Source organism: Tenrec ecaudatus, chromosome 13 (genome assembly GCF_050624435.1).
Source record: "Tenrec ecaudatus isolate mTenEca1 chromosome 13, mTenEca1.hap1, whole genome shotgun sequence".
NCBI lineage: Eukaryota > Metazoa > Chordata > Mammalia > Afrosoricida > Tenrecidae > Tenrec > Tenrec ecaudatus.
In genome coordinates, this window is record NC_134542.1 from 10,538,059 (window position 1) to 10,551,456 (window position 13,398).

Here is a 13,398-nt window from a genome sequence, read left to right on the forward strand (position 1 = left end):
AGAAAGAATAGCAATCTTCCAAATAGATTCCAGGAGACCGGGCGTCGTGATGCCGTGCAGATCTCTTCAGAATCGCTCAAGCCAGCAGCAGACACCGTGGCATGTGCGGAAACACCGCGAGGTTTCCTCCCCTCCCCGTGCAATGACACAATTACAGAACGACATTGGTTTTAATCGCCCTACACGGGAAGCTAAGGGCAGGGTGAGCAGACAGCCACCTTCAAGAAACGGTGCAGCAGATGAAGTGTGAACGCAGGTGGCTTGCTCTCTCTGAAGTTCCCAGCCTCCATCAGTGCGACCAGACAGCAGGAGTGAGTGCCGGACTGGTTCCTCCCCTCCGTCAGCACCAGATCCTACAGGTGTTGTCCTTGCTGCCTAAGGAAACCAAGATCACAACATGATCCCTCCTGGCAAGGTGCTCCCCTCACCTTCTCGTCCGCGAGTTGGCATTTTCCGAGTCCCTGCCGCCACTCCCCAATTCCCTGTTGGTGCAGCGGGTCAAGCACTGGCCTGCACACTCCTAGGTGAGGGTGTGCACACGGCCAGCCACCGCAGGGGAGAAAGATGAGACAGCCGGCTTCCATGAAGCTTTTCAGCCTTGGAAATCTTTCTGAGGAGAACCAACGGGGTGGTCCTGCTCTGCCATGCAGGGTCATTACGCTCAGAATCACCTGAAAGGCAGTGGGTGTGGCTGTTTTGGTGAAAGACCAGCCCAGATCTAAGGACATCTTAACCAAGGCTGTATCCAGACTAACCAGGAAAGCCATTTGTGGCCTTACTCCTTCCAGTAGGGGGAGGCAGAGTCAGGTGTGCAGAGGAGGACACTCTGCCACATTCTGTCTCTCATGGGCTCAGCGGAGCAGGGATGGGGTCACTGCCAATTATTGGTGATCCAGATAAGCCCCCCCAGTAGACCAAGCAGCTTTGTTTTGGCTTCTGTTTCCCATGATCACGGATGGTGGTAAGTTGGGCAAGCCCCCGTTGTCTTCAGCACAGCGGGTCTCACAGCATCTAGGGGCTGAAGGGGACCTGAGAATGCCCCAGCCTCCTCTATCCCTTCCATGTATCCCTGCTGCCCCACCACCCCGTCTCTGCCCCCATTCCCCACTGCTGAAAGGAAATGCCCTAGCTCCCAACAGCTCCGGCTTTGAGGGGTTCACATGTCAGGAAGCAGCACCTTCCACCCATCACAATGATTTTCTTTAGAGCCAGTCAGTGTTCATGAGCCCCCTGCCCACCCTCCCCAAGATCCCGTGGCAACCATGAGACATTCCATCAGGGGGCAACAGTCAGCTGCCATCTCTGGAAATGGCTCTCTTGGGCGGGAGAAGCCCTGGCTGCTGCTCACCTCAGCTCCTATGGTGGTTAGAATACCTGTCAACATCCACCTGGATGAAGGTGGAGGGGTGAGGTCCAACCTGTCAACCAGGCTGATGATACCTCCTTGTGGGGGGTGGGGGAGCCTTTCTATAAGAGGGGCACTGGGAAGCTCTGGCTCTGGCTCTTTGCCCTCCCTCCTTGCTTGGATTCCAGGTCTTCCTCCAGGGACCGCCCACGTGGGCTGCTGATCCTAAGAGCTGGCTGTGCCCTGCCATGTCCCCACTGGCCTTGATGCTTAGACCCTTGCGACTCTGCACCTATCCACCTGTGATCTCCCTGCTTCTGCTTCACCTTTCTGCTTCCTCTGTCTGCAGCTATGGTACCTAAGTCCGACAGGGACCTCAGGCTAGCCAAGGTTGAGTTGAACTGGGCTGGGATGACTTCTCGATATAAAATTATAATATAAACATATGTAGAGAATCGCTGCTTTTGTTTTTCTAGTCAATTGCCCTAATACACCTCTCACGTCAAAAACAAAACCAACCAAAAGACACCCACTGCCTTCAAGCCTATTATGACCCACAGCCACCTTGCCTCAGTTTCCCTAGGCTTTGTAAACCTTTACAGGAGCAGACAAGTTTTCTGGGAATTCTTTCACCAAGGGGCTGGTGAGCTTGAACCACCAACCTTGCAGTTTGTAGTTTGTCCAGTGCCTAACCAGGGCTCTGTCACTTTCAGGGGTCCAAAATTGAAAAGCAAGCCCATTGAAATCTGATCCGTTCCCACCACTGTCACCCTATAGAGCAGAAAAGGACCAGCTCATGGTGTCCCCAAGGCTGCAGGCGGCAGCATTGTTTTCCCGTGGGTGACTGGTAGGTTAGACTCACTGGTCATTTTGTTGGTTTGTTTTCTCCGGCAGCCAGGGACCTCCCCGCTGCACCACCCTGGACATGGCAAGGCTCACTCCTGCGGTTCTCCATGCAACTACAATTAAGCAATGAAGCTAGAAGAGCCTCAGCCGAGAGGAGCCAGCAGCCCCGGAACAAGGGCAGTGGGTGGCGGGGACAAACTAGTTTTTTGGTTCAACTTGTTCAGATGACTTAAGAAGAAAACGGGGTCCAGGGGTTTGGCTTCCCCCACACCTGTGATGATGATGTCGCCTCGGTAGTTGAAAGCGCAGGAGAAGATCTCGTCTGTGTGCCCCTCCAGAACCTGCAGGCACTGGCCGGTGTGCGCATCCCAGATGCGCGCTGTTTTGTCGGAGCTGCCAGTCAGCAGGCGGTTCCCTTGAGGATTGAAAGAAATCTGTCGAGGAGAAAGAAAGAAGAAAACAGCGACAGCAGTGTCCTGACGCCCAGATTGGCGGGAGGAGCCCGAGCCCGCACACCTCTAGACAAGCAGACAGTCTAGTTTCTCCTGCACAACCGCAGGTGGCCTGAAACCACCGACTTTGGGGTGAGCCGCCTAGTGCTTAACTACCATCAAACGATGCCCCGCGGGGATCCGTGGGACAATTCCCTGCAGAGTTTTAATCAGCATCCAGGGGGCTAACACCTTCCCAGTTTGGCTTTTCTTGTCACACAGAGAAGTTCCACGAAAAATAGTTCATTTATGATCGGATAAATATTGTAGGGATTAAAAAAAGACATCGAACTCGCTGCCGTCAAGTCGATTCTGCCTCACAGCGATCCAAGCGGCCAGGGTAGAACTGCCCCTGTGGCTGTCCCCTCTAACTCGTCATGGGCGTAGAAAGCCTCCTCTTTATCCCTCAGAGCAGCTGGTGACTTCAAACTTCTGACCGTGTAGTTAGCAGCCCAGTGCGGAGCCGGTCCACCACCAAGGCTCGTTGGCAGGGATTCACAGGAGAGAACGGAAAGTAGGCAAGAGAGTGGAATGTGCTACTCTTCGCAATTCTAAGAATAAAGACTGGACCTCTCTGTCACGTGCCCACCCACTGTCTTCTTTCCAGTGCCTCCTGACCCCTTTCACAGAGAGTGCAGGGAACTGGGCCCTGGGGTGGGTGAGAACAAAGCTGAGTTCTTTCGAACTGCTATGCCATGCCCGACCTGCATTAGGATATTACATCTGTGTCATATGAAGGGAAGAAATGGAATTATAAGATAATAGGGAAGGATTGGGCGAGGAGGAGTAACAGAAACAGCAAATGGGATAAGAGGTAAGAGGGGTTTCATTGTGGGAATTGCAATCAATGAGTTGTAACAAAATGTGTATGTGTGGACGAATGAGAAACTGATCTGCTCCGTAAACCATCACCCAATTCACAGTAAATACAAGAAAGGAAGAAAAGGGGATTGGAAATTTCCCATGAAGACCCCTCATTGATAAGTGATGGTTAGGCCAACGAGAGCCGAGACTGCAGCCTCCGTTATGGATTACAACTCAATGTAATGAAAACTCAGCTCCTCACCACTGACCCGGTCACATGATACAAGCAGAAAAGATGAAAGCTGACAAAGATATCATCTTACATAAACCTACAATTGATGCTCATGGCAGCATCAGTCAAAATATCAAAAAGCACATTACATTTGGCAAATCTGCTGCACAAGACCTCTCTAAAGTTTTGAAAAACAAGGATGTTACTTAAGAGACTCGGGTGTGCCTAACACAAGCCATGATACTTCCAATGGCCTCATATGCATGTGAAAGTTGGACATTGAATAAGGAAGACCAAAGAACTATTGATGTATTTGAATTCTGGTGCTGGCGAAGAATATTGAAACCATCATGAACTTCCAGGAAAACAAACACATCTGTCTTGGAGGAAGTACAGCCAGAATACTCCTTAGAGGGAAGAATGGGGAGATTTCATCTCACATACCCTGCACATGTTCTCAGCAGAGGCCAGTCCCTGGAGGAGGACATCATGCTTAAAGTAGAGGGGTAGCGATCAAAGAGGAAGGCCCTCAATGAGATGGACTGACACAGTGGCTGTGATAAAGTGCTCAAGCCTGGGGACAATTGTGAGGATGGCTCAGGACCAGGCAGCGGTTTGTCCTATTGTGCATAGGGTCACCATGGTCCAGAACCAATGTCACCCAATAGCAATCCCAACATGAGTTGGAATCAAATCAGCAGCACCTAATAACATGAAGGTAGGGATTCTAAAGTGTGGGTCTAGCATTTGAAAAGGGGCAACCTTATACTTTACATGCTAAATATTTCCAGAAAATACCTCAGGTTCACCTAGTGTATAGAATACACCCTTTCCTCACTCACCAACATGATTAGGTTCAAACCACCAAGCCATTATTTGAAATAGGCTTCATGTGAAAAGGAAGGATGATTATATCAGATCACAAAATGGAGGACAATCGACTCATTACATGAACTGCCAAGCTGCATCATTACCAGAAACCAAACCACTGAGCATCATGGCCCAGCCAAGTTGAGACATGACCTTCACCATCACTGACAGTGTCGCTCTGGCCTCACATCTTGGCAATGGTTACTCTCAGACAGGACTGCCAGATGTGGACACAAAATAGTGCTAGCAGATCGTTTCGCGTTGTCAGAAACGCAAGCTGCCAGATAATGAGATAGTCGCTAAGTGAGGCGTTGTCGTGCTTTGTACTTGCTGCCCAGCCCACGTTTACATACTAGAAATACCTGCTTAGGAAAGGCCAGAAAGATACTTTATAAGCTCCTCAAATTGCTTTGAGAAGTACTTTCAGCTAATTAAATATTTCCCTGGCAGCTGAAGAGAATACTGTCTTATACCTTTTTAAAGGTTTTAGAAATCGTGTATCATACTGCATTTGAGATCACACTTAAAAATTTGAGTCTTCACATAACTGATTTCTAGGGGGGGGGGGGGAGACTGAACAAGCCTTAGTACCTCGGTCCCAGCAAAGAGGCTGCATTAATTAAACAATCGGTCTATTATACTAAGCACCCTAGACTTTTTTCCCCCACAGTAAATGAACTGCTCCAAATAGGGACGTGACTTACCTTTGAGATTTCTCCTTCATGACCTTCCAGTTTAGTGATGCATTTCCTCGTATCAGCACTGAAAACTCTTGCTGTTCCTTGGGAATAGGAATGCATTTTATTTATACAGAATCCAGAACTTTGAAGCACAGACTTGAGATTATATAAATATCCCAAGCACTGACGGGTGAGCTTTGTGCTTAAGTCTGTCTTCTTGTTCAAGGTGAGAGCCAGCAACCTGAATACGAGCTGGTCACATTACAGGAGAGGTGGACCCAGTGGCCCAGGATGCAGGAGAGCCTCTCTGGCCCTGATCTGACGAGAGGCGACAAGGAGTTCTGAATAGAAAGAAAGTAATCCAAATAAGTTCCCGAGGGAACAGAGCAGTGGGGCCAGCATCATGTGCCTGGTGTGAGTCTACTGACCCATGACTCAGGAGCAGTTGTTGGCTGCCCTTGAATCAGGGGATTCACAGTAACCACATGCACAACAGGATCTCACCACTGGGGTCCACAGGATTTTCACTGGCTGGTTTTCAGACAGACACTCAAGTCCTTTCTTCCTCAGTCTGGAAGCTCTGCTGAAACGTATTCAGCACCCCAGCATCACAGAGGCAGATGAGTAGGGGATGCTCACGAGGTGCATGGGCTGGAAAGTGAACCCAGGTCTCTCACGTGGAAGGCAAGACTTCTACCACTGAGCTTCCACCGTCCTCTCAGAAACTCTAAGTCTTTAAGAGCTCACAGAACGTTCTGTTCTCTGCAGTCGCCCCAGTGTATATGAGAAGCACAAGCGCAAATTAAACTCACTGCCATCAAGTCAATGTCATCTCAGAGCAACCCTCTACAACTGAGTAGAATTGCCCCCTGTGAGTTTCCAAAACTATAACTCTGTATGGAAGGAGAACAGCCCCGCCTTTCTCCCTTGAAGCAGCTGGTGGTTTTGAACTGCTAACTTGCAGTTAGCAGCCCAATGTGTGACCACTGCATGAACAAGACTCCTCTGACAAGCACATGGGAACCAAAAAAAACCTCCGAAAATCCAAATACTGTCATCAAATTGAGAGATGAAAAATTAGCATTGGATGGATGGATATTTGAGTGAAAGAAGTAGCATATACTTTTTCTTATACTAAAGGATTGGATGACTTAAATAAAAATAGAAAAAGAAGAAGACGGCAGTTGGGAAATTGCTGTTAGAGAAAAACAACAAGGTTAAGTTCACCTCACCAGATGAAGGATGCTGTCAGAAAGCACATTGTGAAATGACACAGAGGTGAAGCATTTTCTCTTCATTTGGAAGAAAGCCAGATATCTTGATAAAAGTTGTACTTACCTTTACTGCCATCTTTACTGTAAACTTTAAGAGAAAGTAGACATGATGATAAAAACTGTTATTTTGGAATTAACGTGACTTAAATATATAAAGCATGATACATAGTTGGATATTTCTAAATCCCTCAAGAAAAACAATCAACAGGTGTTGAGTTTGTTAATAACATGCAAGGGAGTCTTCTGGGTAGATAGATACTCTAAATTTCACAAGTCTATATTTAATACCTTAGGAAAGAGAAAATAATGTGGTTTGAAACCCTGTGACAAAACGAGAGTGAGTTCAATAGGAATAAACATAGCAAGAAAGAAAAACAAACAAACAAACAAAACCCTCCTCAGCCTTTACAGGAATCCTGGTGAGAAAGAAAATGGATGTGCATTGCATATAAAGATGTAGCCATTGAATGAGATCGTCATTTTTAACAATGGAAGGATGAGCAAGGACCAAACAAAAAGAAATTTTAAAAATATATTGTTTGTTTTCTAGCAAAAACAGAATCACTGCCTAGAGTGAGCAAGCTGGTGACAGACAAGACAACCCTTAGCAGTGGTCTTGAAGGATAGGATGCGTGCTGTGTGTGACATGGTATGCCAGAGTCAGGGAGGGGGACCTTAACGGGCCATCAAGAAAATGGTTCTTCATAGAGCACCCCACACATTGATCAGGTGGATGGAGACTTAGCATTGTATCACAAGTGGTTGTTATGGAGATGATACATAAAGTTGCAGTGTAAATGTTTCCAAAGAAGATGACCCACTTTTAATACAGGGTCCTATGTGATTTCTAGGAGATGAAACGGTGGAGAATCATATGCTTTCATCGAGGAAACAATGAAGACATGGGATAGCATCTAAAATGGTCTTTGGGGAGCTAATGGTTAGAGGAGAACTCGGTGCAAACACTGTAAATGATTTTAAGATGCCGACACAGACATGACATAACCTAACACAGTCTAAAGACAGAAGGCGCAGGCATATTTGGCATCGCACATCATCATCAGAGAATTACAGAAGCATAGTATAATATATATGAGCTCAAAAGCCCAGCTGGTACAGTGGGCTTGCTGCTAACTGCAAGGTCAATAGTTCAAACTCACCATCAGCTCTGTGGTAGAAAGATGAGACTGGCTGTTCCCATGAAGATTTAAAGTCTCAGAAACCCTGCAGGAGCAGTTCTATTCTGTCCTGTAGAGCATCTAAGAGTTAGAAACAACTTCGATAGGAGTGGGTTTGAATTTTGGTGTCATTTTATAATATCACATAGTAGGTTGTCCTGAGGAATATAACCTAGACACCGTACAGTGTCATGTGTTTTATTTTAAGACCTGAGGTTATAGAATCATGAAAGGCAATCAAAGAGATGGTATAAATTCAGTGTCGTGCATGGCAATGAAGACAATGACAATATGAGTATCATACGCGGTTATTAAAGAGTTGACAGAAATATAGCACGGCACTATTCATATTCTTCATGCAGCTAACTTGTTACATCATGTGTGGTTATAAAGGAGGGAAACATAAATAGCACAGTATCATCTCTGGTTATTCATGAGATAACAGAGAGCATAGCACCAAACTGAAATTCAGCCAGGTGGAGCACACACATGGCTTATTGTTACATGTGGTTATCAAGGTGAGGTCTCAGAAATAGTGCCGTGTGATCTATGGTTACAAAGGAGATGGTATATAGTATATGGATCATGATTAGCGAGGAGATGAAGTACAGATAGGGTACCGTCATCTATAGCTGTTAAGGATATGATACAGATTCACTGCAGCAGCATACCTGATGGCAAGGAAATGACCCAGACAATGGGCAGGGCCATATAGAGTCATTAAGAAGATGATCTTCAATGTATCACACATGACAGAAAAAGCCTAGACCACTTGAAATGTATAGTTGATGGAAGCATGGATATGGATGTTAAAGGATCGGTGGTGACAGATCAGGGAGAACTAAGAATCAAGGTAATGAAATATCATCTTTACTCCCTGCTTTTGAGTCAATGTTACAAGGTAAACCTGCTCCTTGGGGTTTCTAACACTGTAAATCTTAACCGGAGTAAAGGTCCAATAGTTGACCCACAGTGTCACATCTTAGAGGATACGTAAGTGGCCAAAGACAGAGTGTTGATGGGAATATAAATGTAAAGGGGACTGGTGGTAGAGGTCTCAGAAGGAAAGGAAAACCGTGTTGGTGGAAACTAGAGGAAAGGAGGCCCTTGCTTTACAGGGGCAGTAAGTGCAGCTGAATTGAGCCCTACGGTGACAGGAAAAGCAGAACTCCTAGTGATGATGTTGAATATTTACCTGAAGTGATTTCCATGTTAAATGTTGAAGAAATGGCTTTGTTTCTTCTAACTGTTTATAGTAAAATGCAAATGGAGTCTGGTAAATTAAGGGAAGCAAAATAGAACCAAGATTCAGTGATTTGGGAAATCATCTGCCTACACTAACTGCTAAAGATGGTACAATTAGGAGATTTATTATCAGGAAGTCATTCTCAAAAGAGAAGCAGGTGTGTGATTAGACAACTTTTGCTGGTCATTCAGAAGAACCCAAGATTCAGATGATTCTTTCACACAGGGTTATCTTAAAAGAAATGGATAAGGTAACTCATGGGTATGCACACCCATCTCATCAAACATCAGAAATAAATACATTTCCCTGTCTATATCTGGGGAGGACCTTGGTATCTAACAAAGTGGATGCCCATGACATAAATGAGAGGCCTACAGGAATTTTGAGAACATTATATCAGAAGAAACAAAAGAGAATGAAGATAGAGGAAATAAAAGAAGGCCATTGGGCTTGTGAGACCAAGATTATACATGACAAAATGCAAGCTCAGAGGAGGGAATTGTATTAGACTTATAGTAGATTTAAAATTCTGAGCACTTGGTTTACACAAGACCATGAATGGCAATGAAAGCCCCAAATCCATTTGCGGAGCCCCCACAGAGATTAAGCCCTCTGACAGAGAGCATCAGAAAGTAAATTAATGAAATTTAGTTGGGTTAAATTTTAACATCTTATCATGGGTTTACCCCTTTGACACATTTTTAATTCGTCCAACATTTTTTATTATTTTCTGCTTCCTTCGGGATTGAGATTTTCCTGTGCTTTAGTTTGCTATTGTAGTTCAGGGCCTTTTGCATTAGCTTCTTCATATGACATCCAGGTAAGGGTAAATGGATAGAGACCGTAGCTAGAATAATCCTTTCTTAGGGCTATGGCAGGGAAGTCTGGAGGGAAATGGGGAGCTAATAACAATGAAGGAAGGGCTCTATGATCATTTGGGGTGGTGATTGCACAAACCTCTTTTTAATATATTCAAACCACTGAACTGTAAAAATCAATAATAATGACTATTGGACTCTCAAAACTCTACGGCAGGCAGCAGTCTACGACATGTACTCTTCTGCAAACATCAACATCAACAAGTCAATAAGCTACTCAGTGAGCAACGCCTTAGGCCCAGAAAGACCTAGATGGTGGATATGTAGAGAAACAGTAACTTGAAATTTGGGATATTTTTGTTTAATTAAGGGTCTCTACAATTTTGTAGGCAATATCTTTGACAATACCTGTAGAAAAGATCCTCCAGAAATGAGGCAGAAATAGTTGCCGCCATAGCTGCGTATCAATCAGAGAGGTGACCCATAGGATAGAATTATCCATGTTTATCAAGCAAAGCACACTTACTTATCCCCCCGCCGCCATAAGTACATGTATGAACTGACAACCTACCATCAGCCGATGCCATTGCGATAAACTTGCCAGTGAAATCAAAGCAGCTGTCTAGTATTTCATCATCGTGGCCAGTTAAGGTTGCCAGACACTTTCCATTTTCAGCGTCCCACAGCTGCAAATTAAAACAGGAAAAGATGCTGATATCCAGCCTGGGAGCAAAGGGGAGCAGATGGCCTTTTTTATGACGGGCTGACTAACTTGGCCAAAATCACATGCATGGCTTGGGTGTGTTTGGTTTTTGCCTCAGCTCATGGCCACAGGCCACAGCTAACCAACTAGCAAGATACCTTTCTGTCAGACACACAGCCGAGTCAGATGGTTGAATGGGTCTATGTATGTCAGCCATTTCATTTAAAAACCAAGACACAAAACAACTTCAAAGGGCATGCTTTATGGATTGGGGTGGAGAAGTCCTATTTTTATACCAAGGCCACCATGATAAGGGTTCCAGGGGAGGTACAAAACACTGGCCACAAAATCAAACACAGACAGAGCCTGGAGACAGTGTGCGTTCCACTGCAGAGCACTGCAATAAAGCAAGTTCCGTGAATGTTTCAGTGTCCTGGTGCAGACAAGTCACGTTTACCCCCAACTATAGTCAATTAAGGGTACAGCAGCCTTATGAGAAAGCTAGAGGTGGTGTGAGATGGACCAAAATGCCACACAGAGACATGAAGTTGGCACATGCTGTTGGGGGGTGGGGGTGGGGGGGATGGCATGGGTAGACTCGCTCAGTGCCAGGCTGCCCCAGGCCTTGAATTGCAAAGGACACCATCTCTGCCTGCTCAGTGCAATGAAGCAACATACAACAAAATGAGGCCTGCCTGTAACTGTATCCGCACAGGAGCGCTCATGAGCCCCTTCTTGTAAGAGTGCAGAAACTTAGGGGCAAAGAGACTGTATGTTAGGACTCTTTGAGGTTCTCAAAAATCAGGGTTCATCAATGAACAGAAAGAAGCTTAGAAAGCAGCAGCAGCAGAAGAATATGCCTTATGCAATAAGACCTTTTAGTAATTTGAGTCCATGAAAACAACTTTGCTAGATCCTCCATTTCTGCCAATCTGGGAAGTCAGAAACTAGAAACGAAGACAATGACCAACCAGGATTGCTAAGTGAGTGTGTTCATGCTCCCAAACCAAAACTCGCTGCTATTGGGTTGATGTGATGCTGACTCATAGAGACCCTACAGGACGGGGTAGAACTGTCCCTGTGGGATTCTGAGACTGTAACGCTTAATGGAAGTAGCAAGCCCCATCTTACCCCCAAGGAGCAGCTGGTAGTTTAGAACTGCTGACCGTGTGGCCAGCAGCCCATCTTGTAACCACGACGCCACCAGGGCTCCTTCGTGTAGCTGGATAGAGGGAAGAAAATTAGAAGCTGGGAGAGAATTTCCTGTGGAGCTTAGGGACGGGTGATGACCAGCTTCTCCAGGAAGGAGTTCTCAGGCATCTCAGAAGTGGGTTACAGCCCCATGGGTAACCACTAGCCCACCAGGGCTCCTCATGCGCATCTTCCAGCACCTTTAAAATGTGTGAATGTTACAATGCTCTGATGCAGGAAGGGGGACAGATGGAGGGTCAGAGAGTGATGGCAGACTGTAGCTTACCATGCAGGTTTTGTCCATGGAACCGGTTAATATTAGAGAGCAGTCCCAGTTGAACAGGGCGCTGCTGATCTCAGCACAGTGCCCGATTAAATTATACACCTTCCTGCAAAATGAGAAAACACAAGGCAGCTCAAAGACATCTTTCTTTGGTGTAAGGAACATCAAGTCATTGTTGACTCATGGCAACCCCCTGTGGGTTTCTGAGACTGTCATTGTTTATGGGAGTAGAAAGCCTGGTGTTTTTCCTGAGGAGCTGCTGGTGGTTTTGAACTGCTGACCATGCAGATTGCAGCCCAACATGCAACCACTATCCCACCAGGGCTCCTTGACAGGTACCCAGATCATGAGATCAAGTACATCAATGGAAGGTAAGCTAAATTTTGGCTTATACAAAAAAAGTATCTGTCCTGTATTAGATTGAAGCCCCCCCCAAAATATATTTATGTGCCATTTGACTGAACCATGATCCACTGGTTTAGGTAACATTGTGTAATGATCGTCCCTGATGAGAGCTGATGAGATAAGCTAATCGGCTGTAAACGGATTAAGGGAAATTGGACAACCTGCCGCATGTTGTAACCATGAGCTGGTGTAAGCGGGGGTTCTTTGTGGGGGTGAAACTGCACCACCTTCTCTGTGACACAAGATAGAAGGAGAGAAAGGGGGCCAGCGATTGGAGGAACCACCTCCCACCAAGAAAGAAGAGCCAGGAGTGGGGTGTAGGTACTCTTAGGCCCTAGGCCACTTCACTGAGACACCCCTAGACCCAGAAGAAGATTGATACCAAGGCATATGGAAATCCCCAAGGAATGTTGGGTCTATGAGTGCTGAAAGGAGACAAGGGCCTGTCCCCAGAGCTGGCAGAGACCAAGCCTTCCCCTGGAGTCAGACTTCTGGCTTCCCGGGTGGAGTATTTCTGTAGCGATAGCACTAGGTGGCTAAGATGAAGTCCTTGATGATAGAGCTGACGAGAACAGCTCAAGGAGCCCACTCAGCTACTCCTCCCAACCCCAGCAGAGCGTGCACTCTTCGGAGACACTTTGTGAGAGTACAGAAACACGCAGAATTTCATCCCATCAAAGGCTATCACATGGAACAGCTCACACTTCAGAAAGCAAATAAGCAAGGTGGGATGAAATTCTGGAAGGGTTCTTGCACCCAATGAGTGCCAATCAAACACCTGAATAGCCCTGGCTTCTCTCCCCTTACCTATTACCTACATTTCAGTCATTAGCCCTGATCAAGAGCCCTTCCATCAGAAAGCTGGTTGGAGTTCTGGCACACAAATAGACTCATTTGGTTAACTTCTTAGCAACTAGAACTAAAAATTGTTACAAAGGAAATCGCAGCCCTGGGATTAAATTAAATCTGGGAAATTAACTATGAGTTTTATGTATTTGTGATATCCATATGCCTTCCACAATGACAGGCCAC

At 45.9% G+C, this 13,398-nt stretch overlaps 1 protein-coding gene across 1 annotated transcript in view; it reads right to left on the reverse strand.

Moving 5' to 3' along the window:
* Positions 1-219: 219 nt before the first annotated feature.
* DAW1 (dynein assembly factor with WD repeats 1) overlaps positions 220-13,398 on the reverse strand; it is a 34,034-nt gene continuing 20,855 nt past the window's right edge. The window contains exons 8-12 of the mRNA XM_075529976.1: positions 11,965-12,067; positions 10,356-10,470; positions 5,293-5,369; positions 2,463-2,625; positions 220-375 (exon numbers count right to left, since the gene is read on the reverse strand). Coding sequence (XP_075386091.1) covers positions 341-375; positions 2,463-2,625; positions 5,293-5,369; positions 10,356-10,470; positions 11,965-12,067 — 493 coding nt within the window. The 3' untranslated portion in view covers positions 220-340. The remainder of the gene's footprint in view (positions 376-2,462; positions 2,626-5,292; positions 5,370-10,355; positions 10,471-11,964; positions 12,068-13,398) is intronic.